At 38.2% G+C, this 13,309-nt stretch overlaps 1 protein-coding gene across 1 annotated transcript in view; it reads left to right on the forward strand.

Annotated features, from left to right (window-relative positions):
- coro7 (coronin 7) overlaps positions 1 to 13,001 on the forward strand; it is a 106,399-nt gene extending 93,398 nt beyond the window's left edge. Inside the window, exons 10-28 of the mRNA XM_060892810.1 lie at positions 2,457 to 2,511; positions 2,668 to 2,725; positions 2,877 to 3,022; positions 5,545 to 5,640; positions 5,806 to 5,907; positions 6,479 to 6,620; positions 6,723 to 6,898; positions 7,128 to 7,236; positions 9,325 to 9,411; positions 9,485 to 9,627; positions 9,779 to 9,883; positions 9,984 to 10,069; positions 10,199 to 10,340; positions 10,527 to 10,616; positions 10,692 to 10,808; positions 10,951 to 11,086; positions 11,772 to 11,863; positions 11,947 to 12,033; positions 12,145 to 13,001. Of these exons, the coding sequence (XP_060748793.1) occupies positions 2,457 to 2,511; positions 2,668 to 2,725; positions 2,877 to 3,022; positions 5,545 to 5,640; positions 5,806 to 5,907; positions 6,479 to 6,620; positions 6,723 to 6,898; positions 7,128 to 7,236; positions 9,325 to 9,411; positions 9,485 to 9,627; positions 9,779 to 9,883; positions 9,984 to 10,069; positions 10,199 to 10,340; positions 10,527 to 10,616; positions 10,692 to 10,808; positions 10,951 to 11,086; positions 11,772 to 11,863; positions 11,947 to 12,033; positions 12,145 to 12,153 (1,978 nt within the window). The 3' untranslated portion in view covers positions 12,154 to 13,001. The remainder of the gene's footprint in view (positions 1 to 2,456; positions 2,512 to 2,667; positions 2,726 to 2,876; positions 3,023 to 5,544; positions 5,641 to 5,805; positions 5,908 to 6,478; positions 6,621 to 6,722; positions 6,899 to 7,127; positions 7,237 to 9,324; positions 9,412 to 9,484; positions 9,628 to 9,778; positions 9,884 to 9,983; positions 10,070 to 10,198; positions 10,341 to 10,526; positions 10,617 to 10,691; positions 10,809 to 10,950; positions 11,087 to 11,771; positions 11,864 to 11,946; positions 12,034 to 12,144) is intronic.
- Positions 13,002 to 13,309: the final 308 nt, after the last annotated feature.

Genomic DNA, 13,309 nt, shown 5'->3' on the forward strand with positions numbered 1-13,309 from the left:
GTTTAATAGCTTAAGACATTTTTGTGGTCTGTGAAAAAGCTGACCATGAGATAATGATTATCATGCTGTTGTCTGTTAGGTGAGGCAAAATCAACACACACATTCCTGTATGCAGAGTAAAGAATTAATAGCAGCAGTACTGTGTGTCTTTGTGTGTGTTTGGACAAGAAACCTGTTGATAAGTACAAACAATTTTGCAGTCAATTCTCTATCAGTTTTTAAGACCAGCATGATTCATTTTCACCATACTGTACATAGTTATAGAAGGAAATTATTTGTAATGATGCCCATGAAAATGTAATTTTATATCTGATCTTATATTCTGAGCTTTGCACAGTAAGTCCTGTAAGCCATATTTTGATGCCTAGACAACTGTTTCAGAGCATCATCTGAAATTCTACAAACTTAAGTTTGATGTGCATGTAGATTGAAGGCTAGTCCGTCTTTCCCAAACAAATAGAAGAGCTTTTATAGCACAAACTGCTGAACTGGTTGATAGGTGTCAGATCACATATACATCGCAGTTTTCTGCATAGCCACAGACCATTCAGATTGCCCATGTTGACTGCTGTGCACCAATGCATTCTGCCACACTGCAAGAATTGTCCAGGAATGGTTTGAGGAACGTTACTGAATTCATAATATTGATTAATCCTCAAAATTCACAAGCTGATCAAGCTGATCTACAAGATCTTAAGCTGATCAGGTTGTAGAATGGGATGTGCTGGACAACTATGTCTGATTACGTCTGATAGTACTTATAGGATATGCTACACACGTCTTGGTGCCGCATACAACAACACACTCGCAACGGTCTTAAGGACTCCCCATGCCTTTATGATTTAGAGCTGATTTGGCAGCACAAGATGGACTATATTAGGCAGGTGATTTTAAGCTTATGACTCTTCTGTGACATATGAACCGTTTTAACTAAAAATTTATTTTAGTGATTTGCAATCTTTTTGTACAACTGTACATTGCTGTGGCATGTGGCAGGAACAGGAGCAAAAGCAGAAGTGCTGAGATTGTTTTGGTGCAGAGTCTGTTTTTGCCCTTGGATTGGAATAAAAGTGCCAGTGGATTGTTTCTGGTAAGAATATATAGCTTGACAAGAAAAAGTAGGAACTTCACCATAAAAGCATAGTCACCATATGACTTTGAGCACTGTGAAAAATATACAGGGTTTGGACAATGAAATTGAAACACTGGCTAAAATAGTTTTAAAAGTTTTATGCCTGTAAGAAGAAGAAGCTTACCATATGAGTGCCCAGAGTGAAGCACAGAGTGGATCTGTGATGGTTTGGGCTGCAATATTGTGCCATTCCCTAGGTGGGGCCTTGATGGGTCGAACTTGTTTGTCCAGCACATAACAAAAACAACTTGAGCGGGTTGAGAGCTTGAGAATTTGGAGGCCAAGACAATATACTGAACTCTTTGTCAGGCTCAAGTCACATTCCTGAATAATTTCTGCAGTGTTTCAGGTACATTAATCTGCTGAAAGATATCACTACCATTAGGGTATACTGATGGCATGAAGGGTTGTACTTGGTATGCAAACAACTTTAGCTTGGAGGTATACTGTATGTCAAAGAAATCAGATGAATGCCAGGACCCAAGGTTTCCAAGCGGTACATTGCCCAGCCCATCACATTATCTTTGGTGGCTTGCCATCTCTCCCCTAGATAAATAATCCACATGCACTACCCCATCCACATGATGTAAAATTAAACAGAATTCATTAGACAGGTCACTGTCTTCCATTGCTCTATTGTCTAGTTTTTATGCTCACATGCATGGGCATGCATGTACTGTATGCATCAATAGACCTTGGATCCTTTCTTATACCACTTTTGGTAGGTACTAACCACTGTATACTAGGAACACCACTCAAGACCTGCCGATTTAAAGATGATCTGAGTCATCTAATCATCACAATTTGGCCCATGTCAAAGTCATTCAGATCTTATGCTTGCCCATTTTTCCTGCACATAATAGCTACCTTCTGTCCCTACATCGAAAATTTTAACTCTATAATTATTGCTTGGAGGTCACAAATATGCAGCTCTACAGCAGTAAAAGCAAACATGAGTGTATATCATTGTATTGGTGAACAATTCCTGCATGTCCCTGGCAATTATATTATATGCTTGAATTCCACGGTGGACTGTAGTTTTTTTTAGTAAGTGATTAAACAATATCAATCTGTTCTCACAGAAAGGTTTATCAGTTATATATAAAAAATCATATTTTAAAAAATCAAAAGTATATGTTTAAAAGTTTATGGGGTCAGTTGTCATGGTTGGAAACATTCAGATGCACCTTTAAAGGCTTAGGTGACACTCTCAACTTGAGCTATATTTTGTTTCTGCTTTCTAGCTACATATTATCTTTGAATAACAGGAAATGTAGAGTAATATGTAAATAATTATTCATTGCTTTGTCTTTTTAACACCCAGGACTTTAATGCCATTGTATGATCCTGATACTAGTCTCCTCATAGTGTCAGCAAAGGTGAGTCTTGTTTTTTTTTTACACATTATGTCTTCTCTTTTTGAATGTCTTCATAACAAATTGCTTTATATTTATTAGTTAGTCAATGTTTCATTTTTTATGTACTTTGGACACTGTTAAATATGAAAGTTTATCCTTACCTTAATTTTTTATCAGGGAGACAGTGTGATCGACTGCTTTGAGGTGACCACAGGCGAGCCAAGCCTTTCACAAGGTTAGTCTTAAAAAATAAAATGAGAAGTATTTTGAAAAGAACAGACTTGATTACAGTGTACCTAATGAGCATCAGTCATCTTATGGTTATTTAATATGGTTATATAATTATATTTAATAGAGTATGAGTATGCTGTCTCATTGCATTATAGTGAGCCAATGCCTGTGCGATGCGTCCACACGTGGAATAGCAATCGTGCCCAAACTGGCGCTAGATGTAGGACATTGTGAAGTGCTGCGGGTGATGCAGTTGTCTGACAATTTCATTGTCCCAATCAGCTACCAGGTACCTCGCAAGGTAAGAGCTAGATTCTAGACAAGTACACAAAAGGATGACAAGGGCCATATTTTGATGCCTAGACAACTGTTTCAGAGCATCATCTGAAATTCTACAAACTTAAGTTTGATGTGCATGTAGATTGAAGGCTAGTCCGTCTTTCCCAAACAAATAGAAGAGCTTTTATAGCACAAACTGCTGAACTGGTTGATAGGTGTCAGATCACATATACATCGCAGTTTTCTGCATAGCCACAGACCATTCAGATTGCCCATGTTGACTGCTGTGCACCAATGCATTCTGCCACACTGCAAGAATTGTCCAGGAATGGTTTGAGGAACGTTACTGAATTCATAATATTGATTAATCCTCAAAATTCACAAGCTGATCAAGCTGATCTACAAGATCTTAAGCTGATCAGGTTGTAGAATGGGATGTGCTGGACAACTATGTCTGATTACGTCTGATAGTACTTATAGGATATGCTACACACGTCTTGGTGCCGCATACAACAACACACTCGCAACGGTCTTAAGGACTCCCCATGCCTTTATGATTTAGAGCTGATTTGGCAGCACAAGATGGACTATATTAGGCAGGTGATTTTAAGCTTATGACTCTTCTGTGACATATGAACCGTTTTAACTAAAAATTTATTTTAGTGATTTGCAATCTTTTTGTACAACTGTACATTGCTGTGGCAGGAACAGGAGCAAAAGCAGAAGTGCTGAGATTGTTTTGGTGCAGAGTCTGTTTTTGCCCTTGGATTGGAATAAAAGTGCCAGTGGATTGTTTCTGGTAAGAATATATAGCTTGACAAGAAAAAGTAGGAACTTCACCATAAAAGCATAGTCACCATATGACTTTGAGCACTGTGAAAAATATACAGGGTTTGGACAATGAAATTGAAACACTGGCTAAAATAGTTTTGAAAGTTTTATGCCTGTAAGAAGAAGAAGCTTACCATATGAGTGCCCAGAGTGAAGCACAGAGTGGATCTGTGATGGTTTGGGCTGCAATATTGTGCCATTCCCTAGGCCCTCTACTTATGCTAGATGGGTGCATCATTGCAAAGGGCAACCAAACCATTCTAGAGGAGCATGTACACCCAGTGGTTCAAACATTGTAGACTAAAGGTGGTGTTGTGTATTGGGATGATAATGCAGCAACACAAACAGCAAAACAGGTGACAGAGTGGTTTAATAAAAATGAAAGTGAAATGAACCTTCTCCTATGGCCTACACAGTCTCCAGAATCTGGTTCACTCTCCATTCACAAGCCGGCACTCAATCCACATAGGCTACCCCACTCTCTGTGGCCTTTTTTCTGTCAACTACTCGTACAACACTAAAAACAAAGATAAATAAAACAATGTGAATAAAACAAATCAATGTTATATAAAGTGCATTGATAGTTATAAGTCTATTGCAGAGGTTTTCAACCTAGAGGCATAAGCTGTAACCTCATTTGTATTTAAAATAAACAATCACTGCAAGTGTGAAAGCACTATGGGCATGCGCTGCTTCCACTCTGCTCATTCATACAGTGTCAAATAGACATACACTAATACTTTGTAGGGCTGCACTTTGCCCTTAAAGTTTCAGTTCTTTGTGACAAAATATTCCTTTGATATTTTCCATATTGACATGATTATTTTATGGAATCCGAGCAGATTTTCAGGTACACTTTCATGCTGTGAATCTCGTTCTACTATCTTGAAAAGGTGTCCTATTGGATTCAGATCCTGTGACTAGGAAGGAAACTGTGACGCATTGACCTCATTGTCATGTTCCTGAAACCAATTTGAAACAACATACTTTGTGACATGGTTTGTTATCAAGCTGGGAGTATGCATTAAAAGGTGGCCATGAAGGGATGCGCATGGTCAGCAACAATACTCAAATTGGCTTTGGCATTCATTCAATGATTCACTGGTTCACCAGGCCCAAAATGTGTCAAGATAAAATATTCATCATATCAGGCTACATTTTTCTAGTCTTCAACTGTCCAGTTTTGTTATGCCTGTGCTGACAACAGCCCGATCCACCTCAAGGTTCAATGTGCATTCCAGGATGCTTTTGTGATCACCAAATTGTGCAGAGTGGTTATCTGAATTATTGTAGCCTTTCTGTTGAACAAGTTTGTCCATTTTCTCATAACCTCTCCAATCAACTGGATGTTTCCCTCTGTAGAACTGCTGCTCACTGAATTTTTTATTGCACCATTCTGATTAAAATGACTGCTGTGAACTAGCCCTGGCAACATTCCAAGGTCAAAATCAACCTCCAAAACCATCACCCAACCTAACCCCCCTTAGCTGAACTTTATAATTTTAATTTTACGTACTTGCTTGTGGATAATTAGATTTGATTAAAATGACTGTTTCTAAGTGCTCAGTGAGTGTATATATATATATATGATCAAATTTAGAAAGAAGCGTTGGCATAGGAAACTAGAATTATGAAAATGCATAGGAAAGTGTGTGTGTGTGTGTGTGTGTGTGTGTGTGTGTGTGTGTGTGTGTGTGTGTGTGTGTGTGGCAGGCAGGACAGGACTTCCATCCTGACCTATATCCAGATACTGCAGGCCACACAGCAGCCATGACAGCAGATGAATGGTGGCAAGGAATGAACAAGCAAGTACGGACTTTTCCCAGTTTAGAAATGGACTACTAACATTTTACATTTTAATGCAATTTAAATTTAGAGTAATTTAATCACTGGTCTATAGAAGGCTTTTAGTCATTTAATAAAGGTTTTGGCATTTTAAATTTGCAAACCTAAATGTTCTATCATTTTTGACAGGTGGAAAAGCTTAGCCTCCACCCAGACAAGAGGCCAAAGGGGAAAACTCAGCCAGATAAACAGGTCACAGCAAATGAGCTGCCTCATAGAAAAAGTAAAGAGGTTTGTGGAAAAAAATAATTTACAGAACCACAGTGCAATAATGTAGCACCACACATTATAAATATAATCAAGTCCATACTTTTTAGCACCTTTGGATTTCCAAATAATTAACAAATAAAATACCTTTTTAGATAAAACATGTGATTTGTGAAAAAGAACTATTTATAAATAATAATAATAATAATAATAATAATAATAAGCTTTTGTCAGAGGACATTAAGAAGCTTTTCCAATTAGTGATGGACAAAATTAATCAAGGTTTCTTTTTTCTGAAAAAAATAAATTGTTGCTTTTATTTTTTGTAAACACTCTGAGAAAATGTTAATTTTTTCAAACAAAAATTTTTACAAAAAAAAGGGTTGTAAAACGTGTGTATTGTGCAATAGACTTTTCAGACCAAAAAAGAATGTCAGAATGTCTGTGAGAGACTGAGAGAGAGATTACTTGCAGAAACAGAAGCAAATGTGAACAGTCAGATTCTCCAAGATGCTAAGTAAAGAGATGCATTTTTAAAAAAGCAAAGGGTTACCATGCTAGTTGCCATGTGCCTAAAACATTCCCTGTCTTTCAGGTGCCCTCCACTTCCAGTAGTGCCCTCAGTACCCCCAGCAACAGTATGGCTCCATCCCGCTCACCCTCCTCCACCAGCGATCTGTCCTCTGGATTCATCCCCAGCCCCAGCCAGAGCTCCCGTGCCATTCAGAACATGCTGGGTAACCACCTGTTTTCCCCAAGCCTTCATATTGGCAGAGATTAGTGCAGTGTTGAAGTTCAGTTGATTGTTGATAAACTATATTTTTACTGTATTTTTGCAGGTCCAAGCTCCAGATTCCGTCACATTCAGGGCACTGTTCTGCATCGTGACACACACATCACCAACCTGCGTGGCATGAGTCTAACTACACCAGGCGAGTGTGATGGCTTCTCTGCCAATGCACAGCGGGTGGCAGTGCCTCTGGCCATTGCAGGAGGGCAGATTGCTGTGCTTGAGGTGCTATATTATTAAAAGCATTTGTGTCAGAATGATTTGTAATTTAAATGTCACTTATTAGTATGTCAGTGCATCCATCAACAGGCTATTAAATGTAATGTAGTTAAAGAACTCTTGTTGTTTTTGGTTCCTGTACCACTATAGGGTACAGGTTCTTTAAGCTGATTTTTTTGAAGGCATGTATGTGGATATCAAATCACATACAGCATTTTGTTACATTAAATTGCAGATTTCTCAACCTGGGAAACTTCCAGACACAACATTGCCCACCATCCAGAACTCTGTGAATGTGGCTGACTTCTGCTGGGACCCTTTTGATCCTTACAAACTGGTGGTTGGTAAGATGGCCTTAGTAATTCAAACATGCATTCTTTCTCTATAATAGCTCTGTAAGAATAATGGATGTTTAAAAGTACGTCAGTTAAAATAATCTATTTTAGCTTAATAAGCCAAAATCAAGAAATGTTTGCCATAGTATTTGATTTAAACAGTGAAAAAATATGGAACCTTTCCATTCCCTGGAATGCTGCAAGGATGTGTGACTGGCATAACGAGGAACATTATGCAGGTTTGCCTTTATAAAATGTTAAAAGCTCAATTGATTTGTTAATAGAAGTAGGTGATATAAACCTGAGCAGAATCCCAAGGAGTCATATGGCCCCCCGTGCTGCCAGTGTTCTGAATACCCAGTGTGACAGCTTCCTCTTTCCGGACTTACCTGGTCCACTCTGATGCCCTACCTCTGTTTGGAGTCCCATCCCCTGGTGGTGCTCAATGCTGTGTATAGATCTTCATGGACAGCCGGTGACCCATGGGATTGCTGTGGATAGAACCACTAGGAGACTGTCACTGTCTTTGTACTGCCATTGCGTCGATCAGCTTTGTGCTCGGTTATTCATTGGAGAACATTTAAAGGAATTAGTGCTACGTCTATAATGAACTCAGAAATTGCGCTGACCTATTAGTTCCTCAGCAGCAGTGGAATTGGTGGCACAATTCCACTCGACTAGAAACTGTTGTGGAAAGGACATTGTTTCCATTTACATTATTTACTGTCCAGTGTCACCCAAATGAGGATGGGTTTCCTTCTGAGTCTGGTTCCTCTCAAGGATTCTTTCTCATCTCATCTCAGGGAGATTTTCCTTTCCACCGTCACTCAGGCTTGCTCATTAAGGATAAATGTTAACTTAATTTTAAACATTTTATTGTTGCTTTGCCTCTGTAAAGCTGCTTGTTAAAAGCACTATATAAATAAATTGAATTGAAAAAAGTGATCAATAGCAGAGAGACACATTTTAATTCAGCATACTGCATGGGATTATTAAAGGAGGTTTTAAGAAATGCTGGTACCAGGGAGAGATCCTATGCCTTACTCTTGAAGTAGTGGGGAGAACAAAGGTGACAGAGTTAGAAAGAGACTTTACTTTATAAGAACTGTGTAGGACATTTGTACTCATGCAGAACCTTAGACCCAGATGATAAATTGCATAATGTTTCCACTTGAGATCACAAACAAGTAGAATTTTTAATGGGAATTCCTTTTACAACCACCATCCTTCTACCTAAATAGTAAGTAGGTTGAACCATCTATTCTTTGATTGTGCCACTGTTCAAGAGGCCCATTTGCAAATAAGTCAGCAAGTCAATAAGGTGGATCGTAGTATTGGGTGTGAGTAGTTACTAAGGATATTGAGCATATACCTCTATGCTGGGATCAGTAAACTGTGTGATATATCAGAAACATCCCCAATTCTGTATGGCATCTTAAGCATCAAAATGCTCATTTTACATCCTCAAGCTGTGAATTCTTCACTTAGCATGTTTCTTGCTATAAAAACTGTTTTTTTACTTGAGCTGTATTTCATAGGTTGTTTCCAATGTCCACAGAATACTCATGGATTACTGTATATGCATTTATTATGTGAATACATTAAAAGCAAACACATTTTGCTTAATGGATGGAAATTCAAATTTCTCTGCGCTAATTGAATATTAGCCATTTCATCATTTTTAAGCAAATATTTCAATAAATCTAATGCCAGGAGACTGAATCTAGATCAACTGCTTCACATCAGCTCCAACAATATAAAAACCTTTTAACACTTAATATGGTGTTTGCAGTATTTTGTAAGGTTTTAAAATGTTTCACTGAATTAAGCTTATCTTTTGAGAGCTGTGAGCATATGAGTAAGTAAGGCACAGCTCCAGCGAGACGATCTGATCTTTGTCACTATGACAAATAGGAGGCAGAGAGTAATGCCACACCTCCTGCCTAGGCTATTAACTCCTGGCCACGGATGGCAGAGCCAAATTCAACATTTTATGCAAATAGCATAATGTAATATCACAGATCAAATAACTTAGATTTGTAATTAATGTATAATTGTTAGACATGTTAAGTGTTAATCCCCTCCATTTTTTGATAGCTGGTGATGATGCAAAGATCCGTGTGTGGAAGATTCCAGAAGGTGGACTGGTAGAAACACTGACTATACCTGAGTGTATTCTACAGGGTAAGAAAAGACAAATTTCTCTAAAATAATAATTCCTTCTTCATTTTGAGTAACATGACTGGCCCCTCAACAGGACACACTGAGAAAATCTACTCCATCAAGTTTCACCCACACGCCTCAGGTCTACTGGTGTCCACATCATATGACATGACAGTGCGACTGTGGGACCTGGAAACTCGAAGTGAAGCCAAAAAACTGAGTGGACACCGTGACCAGGTTAGAGTCTCTATACAGTACCAGGTGCACTCTAAACAGGCTAAAAGATAATAGACTGCCAACAGATAATAGACTGCCTGAGCTGAAAGATGATAATAGCTCATTTTCCAGATAGCAGACTGCTGTCATATATATGAAAAATATTTTGCAGATATTTGGAATAGCTTGGAGTCCCAATGGTAAGTTGTTGGCTACTGTGTGTAAAGATGGAAAAGTACGTGTGTTTGACCCACGCAAGTCTTCAGAGCCTATTCAGGCAAGTTCTTTAAATGCTATTTGTAAACCATACAGTATACAGTATAACATTGGGACAAGAGCGTAAGCTCTCTTACTCTTTTTCATATCTCTTCCAATAGGAGGGCCCTGGTCCTGAGGGCCACAGAGGTGGACGTGTAGTCTGGGTGTGTGATGGCCAGTACCTTCTGGTGTCAGGGTTTGACTGGTGAGCACAATGACATATTAACAGACAACAGAAACAAAAAACATAATGTTGTTTCTTTTACCTGGTATGTTGGCTTGGTAAATCGTAAGAAGATTAAATAAAGATTTTCTTTCTTGGTTTTCCCTACAGTCGCAGTGAGCGACATCTTTACCTGTTCTCTGCTAAGTCCTTAGCCTCTGGACCCGTGGCTACTGTACCTGCAGACGTGTCACCTTCAACTCTTATCCCATTCTATGACCCTGACACCAGCCTTGTTATTCTTACAGGGAAGGTGCTGGAAATGTGCAAACCATATCTGTTTTAAATAAATTATTTTTGGACCTTATTAAAAGTGATGTAGAAGTGCTGTATCTAAATTGCAAATGTGCTATTTATTGAATACCACAGTATCTATCTAGTTAATGCAGTCATCACATGCTTTAATGTTATAACTTGACATGTTATTTTACCCTGTTAGGGTGACATACGCGTGTACATCTATGAGATCATAACAGAAGCCCCTTACTTTATGGAGTGCAGCAGCTTTCAATCCTCTGAGCCACACAAGGTAGTACAAAATTCCCACTCTCTCTTCTCTCTGTTTAAGTTAGTAAATGTTTAAACTGTTGTCCTGTGTGGACAGGGCTTGTGCTTCTTGCCAAAGACAGAGTGTGATGTACATGAAGTAGAGGTGGCCAGAGCTGTCAGACTTAGCAAGACCACCATTGAGCCAGTGGCCTTCAAAGTGCCTCGAGTCAGAGTGAGTGAGCTCAGAAAAACACAACACAACAGTGACATCTTGTGGCCTGTAATGTGTTTTTAAACATGTTACCACCCAGATTATATGTTCAGCAACTGTTATAGCAGTGTAAAATACAAAAGTTCATGTAATTCTGCTGCAGAAAGAGTTCTTCCAGGATGATCTGTTCCCTGAGACAGCAGTGTTGTGGGAATCAGCTCTGAGCGCTGCTGCCTGGCTCTCTGGTTCTGATGGACAGCACCGCAAAATCAGCATGCAACCTAAAGACATGACCCCTGGTACTGCAGCACATTCTATTCATAGAAGACTATGGTCATACTGGTAGCTTTGGCTTGAATTTATTTTTATCTGATTTTAGCAGGAAAACACCATTTCCAGACAAAAGGCTCATTTGTAAATGATTTCCACCTGATTAGAATCTGATTTCTAGACAAAATATTCTTTTAACCAGTTGTTGTTTGTTTATCATTTGGTATGTGGCTAACACACAGAATAGACACTTGCAAAAGGAACTTGAAAAACAGCATGAAGATGGGTCAGGAGCTTAACAGTAGTATCTGAATTAAACAGCACAAACACAATATACACCACCCTCTTCACTTTTGTAGCTGTTGTGTTCAGAACTATGACTGGATATTGTCCTTATGTAAAAGCTAATCCATAATTAAGCTGTGACATCCAAATTTAATGTTTGTGGACAATTCAAAAGTTATTCATTCACACATTCAAAGACAAAAATTTCAGATATTAGAAAGAGCTACATTCTGACAATCCCCAGGCCCAAATAATACAGCATACACACCTGTATTATTATAATAATTAACAGTGCACCAAAATTTGAATAAAGTCCAAACAAACGGATTACAGGTGCTCTCATGTTTTGTAGTATGAACACTGAATATATCTAAAAAAATTGTAATCTAAATGATTTTTAAAATAAAATGTTTTTCTTTCGTCACCCAGTGAGCGAGGCTCCTAAGGAAGCACCAGCAAGGAAGTACATCCCGTCTTCTGTGTATCTTGAAGAAAAGACAGATGAACAGAAAAAAGAAGAGGTAATAAGGGCATGACAAATTTGTAAGAATTAAGTTATTTTTTCTCTATAGCTTTTATTTCATGTTGTTGTCATATTTTGCAGCTTTTGAGTGCCATGGTAGCTAAGCTGGGGAACAGGGAAGATCCACTGCCACAGGAATTATTCGAGGGGGTGGATGAAGATGAATGGGTAAATAACTAAATTGATGTCCAAATCAAACTTGGATTATTTTGATATATTACAATACCTTTTGAGATCTCTTAATTATTCTTGAATGTATTTTCTTATGTGTACTTGCAGGATGACTAATGAGAAGCCTTGCCGGGTACAGTGCCATTAACAGAAAACGCATGTTGTTCCTCAATGCCTGACTGAAAACAACGCTCCAATACATTCGCTTATGCATCACAAAATCCAACATACATCTTTTTCATCTATAAGAGCTAAATGAACATAATTTTCTGTAGCTGAATAGGCACTTCTGTGGTCAGTTATGATGCCATTAGGTACATGCAGACTGTTTAAAACATAAGAATGGTTGAATGTACTGAGTCTCATAGCATTGTATGTGTTTTTAACTATAGATCACAATTAATTTTTTATATTGTTAACTGTCTATAACTTTGTAACAATGTTTCATAAGCTGCTCCTTATTCCACAATTAACCAATATTTTTCCTGAGTTATCAGGAACACTGAATCTCTAGAATGTGTTTTCAGGTGTTATGATTATATTACATATAGTATATCATGTCAGAAAATGAATTAATTCAAATCCAGACTTACATAAAACACCCACGGCTACATCTATTACATAACTCTGTACTGCAGTTTTAATATATATACACTGTAGCAAATGGTGATTGTCTGATATTTTCCACCTAGTCAGTTGAAAGTATTTGTTCAACTTCACCCACAGTTGTATAAGCAATACCACAATAATATTCTAAATATTTGACAGGAGACTTTTGCATGTTATAGAACTTTCTATTCTCCTTCTAATCAGCCTACATATAAATCCATTAAGATACTATTCGTTTAATTATTCTGCATTCTCTGAAAAATCATCCAGCAAGTTTGCTCTTACTTTCCTGTTCAACCAAATGTGCCATATAGAAATGTTGCCTTGTAATAAAGCCTTTTGCAGGTTTAACCATATGTCAGTGTGAGCGTGGTTGAGCATTATCAAGAGGAGCCAGGCTGAACCATGAAGCATGATTATTCTCACCTGAGTCCCTGAGTGTTGCACCTGAGTCTCTGGATTGTTAATCAGCCCAGATTCTTCACCATTAAAACATTTTTAAAAATGTAGATTTTGGATTAATAGACTATTCCAGACACTTCAATGTGTCAACTCGGTTGGAATAGCCTTTCGGGTTGGCGCCACTGGCTGAACGGAAAGCACTGAGGTTTCACTCACATAGACATTAAGACCTCATAGTACCTTATTCATAGGTTTTGAATTT

The sequence above is a fragment of the Tachysurus vachellii genome, chromosome 18, assembly GCF_030014155.1.
Source record: "Tachysurus vachellii isolate PV-2020 chromosome 18, HZAU_Pvac_v1, whole genome shotgun sequence".
Classification (NCBI taxonomy): Eukaryota; Metazoa; Chordata; class Actinopteri; order Siluriformes; family Bagridae; genus Tachysurus; species Tachysurus vachellii.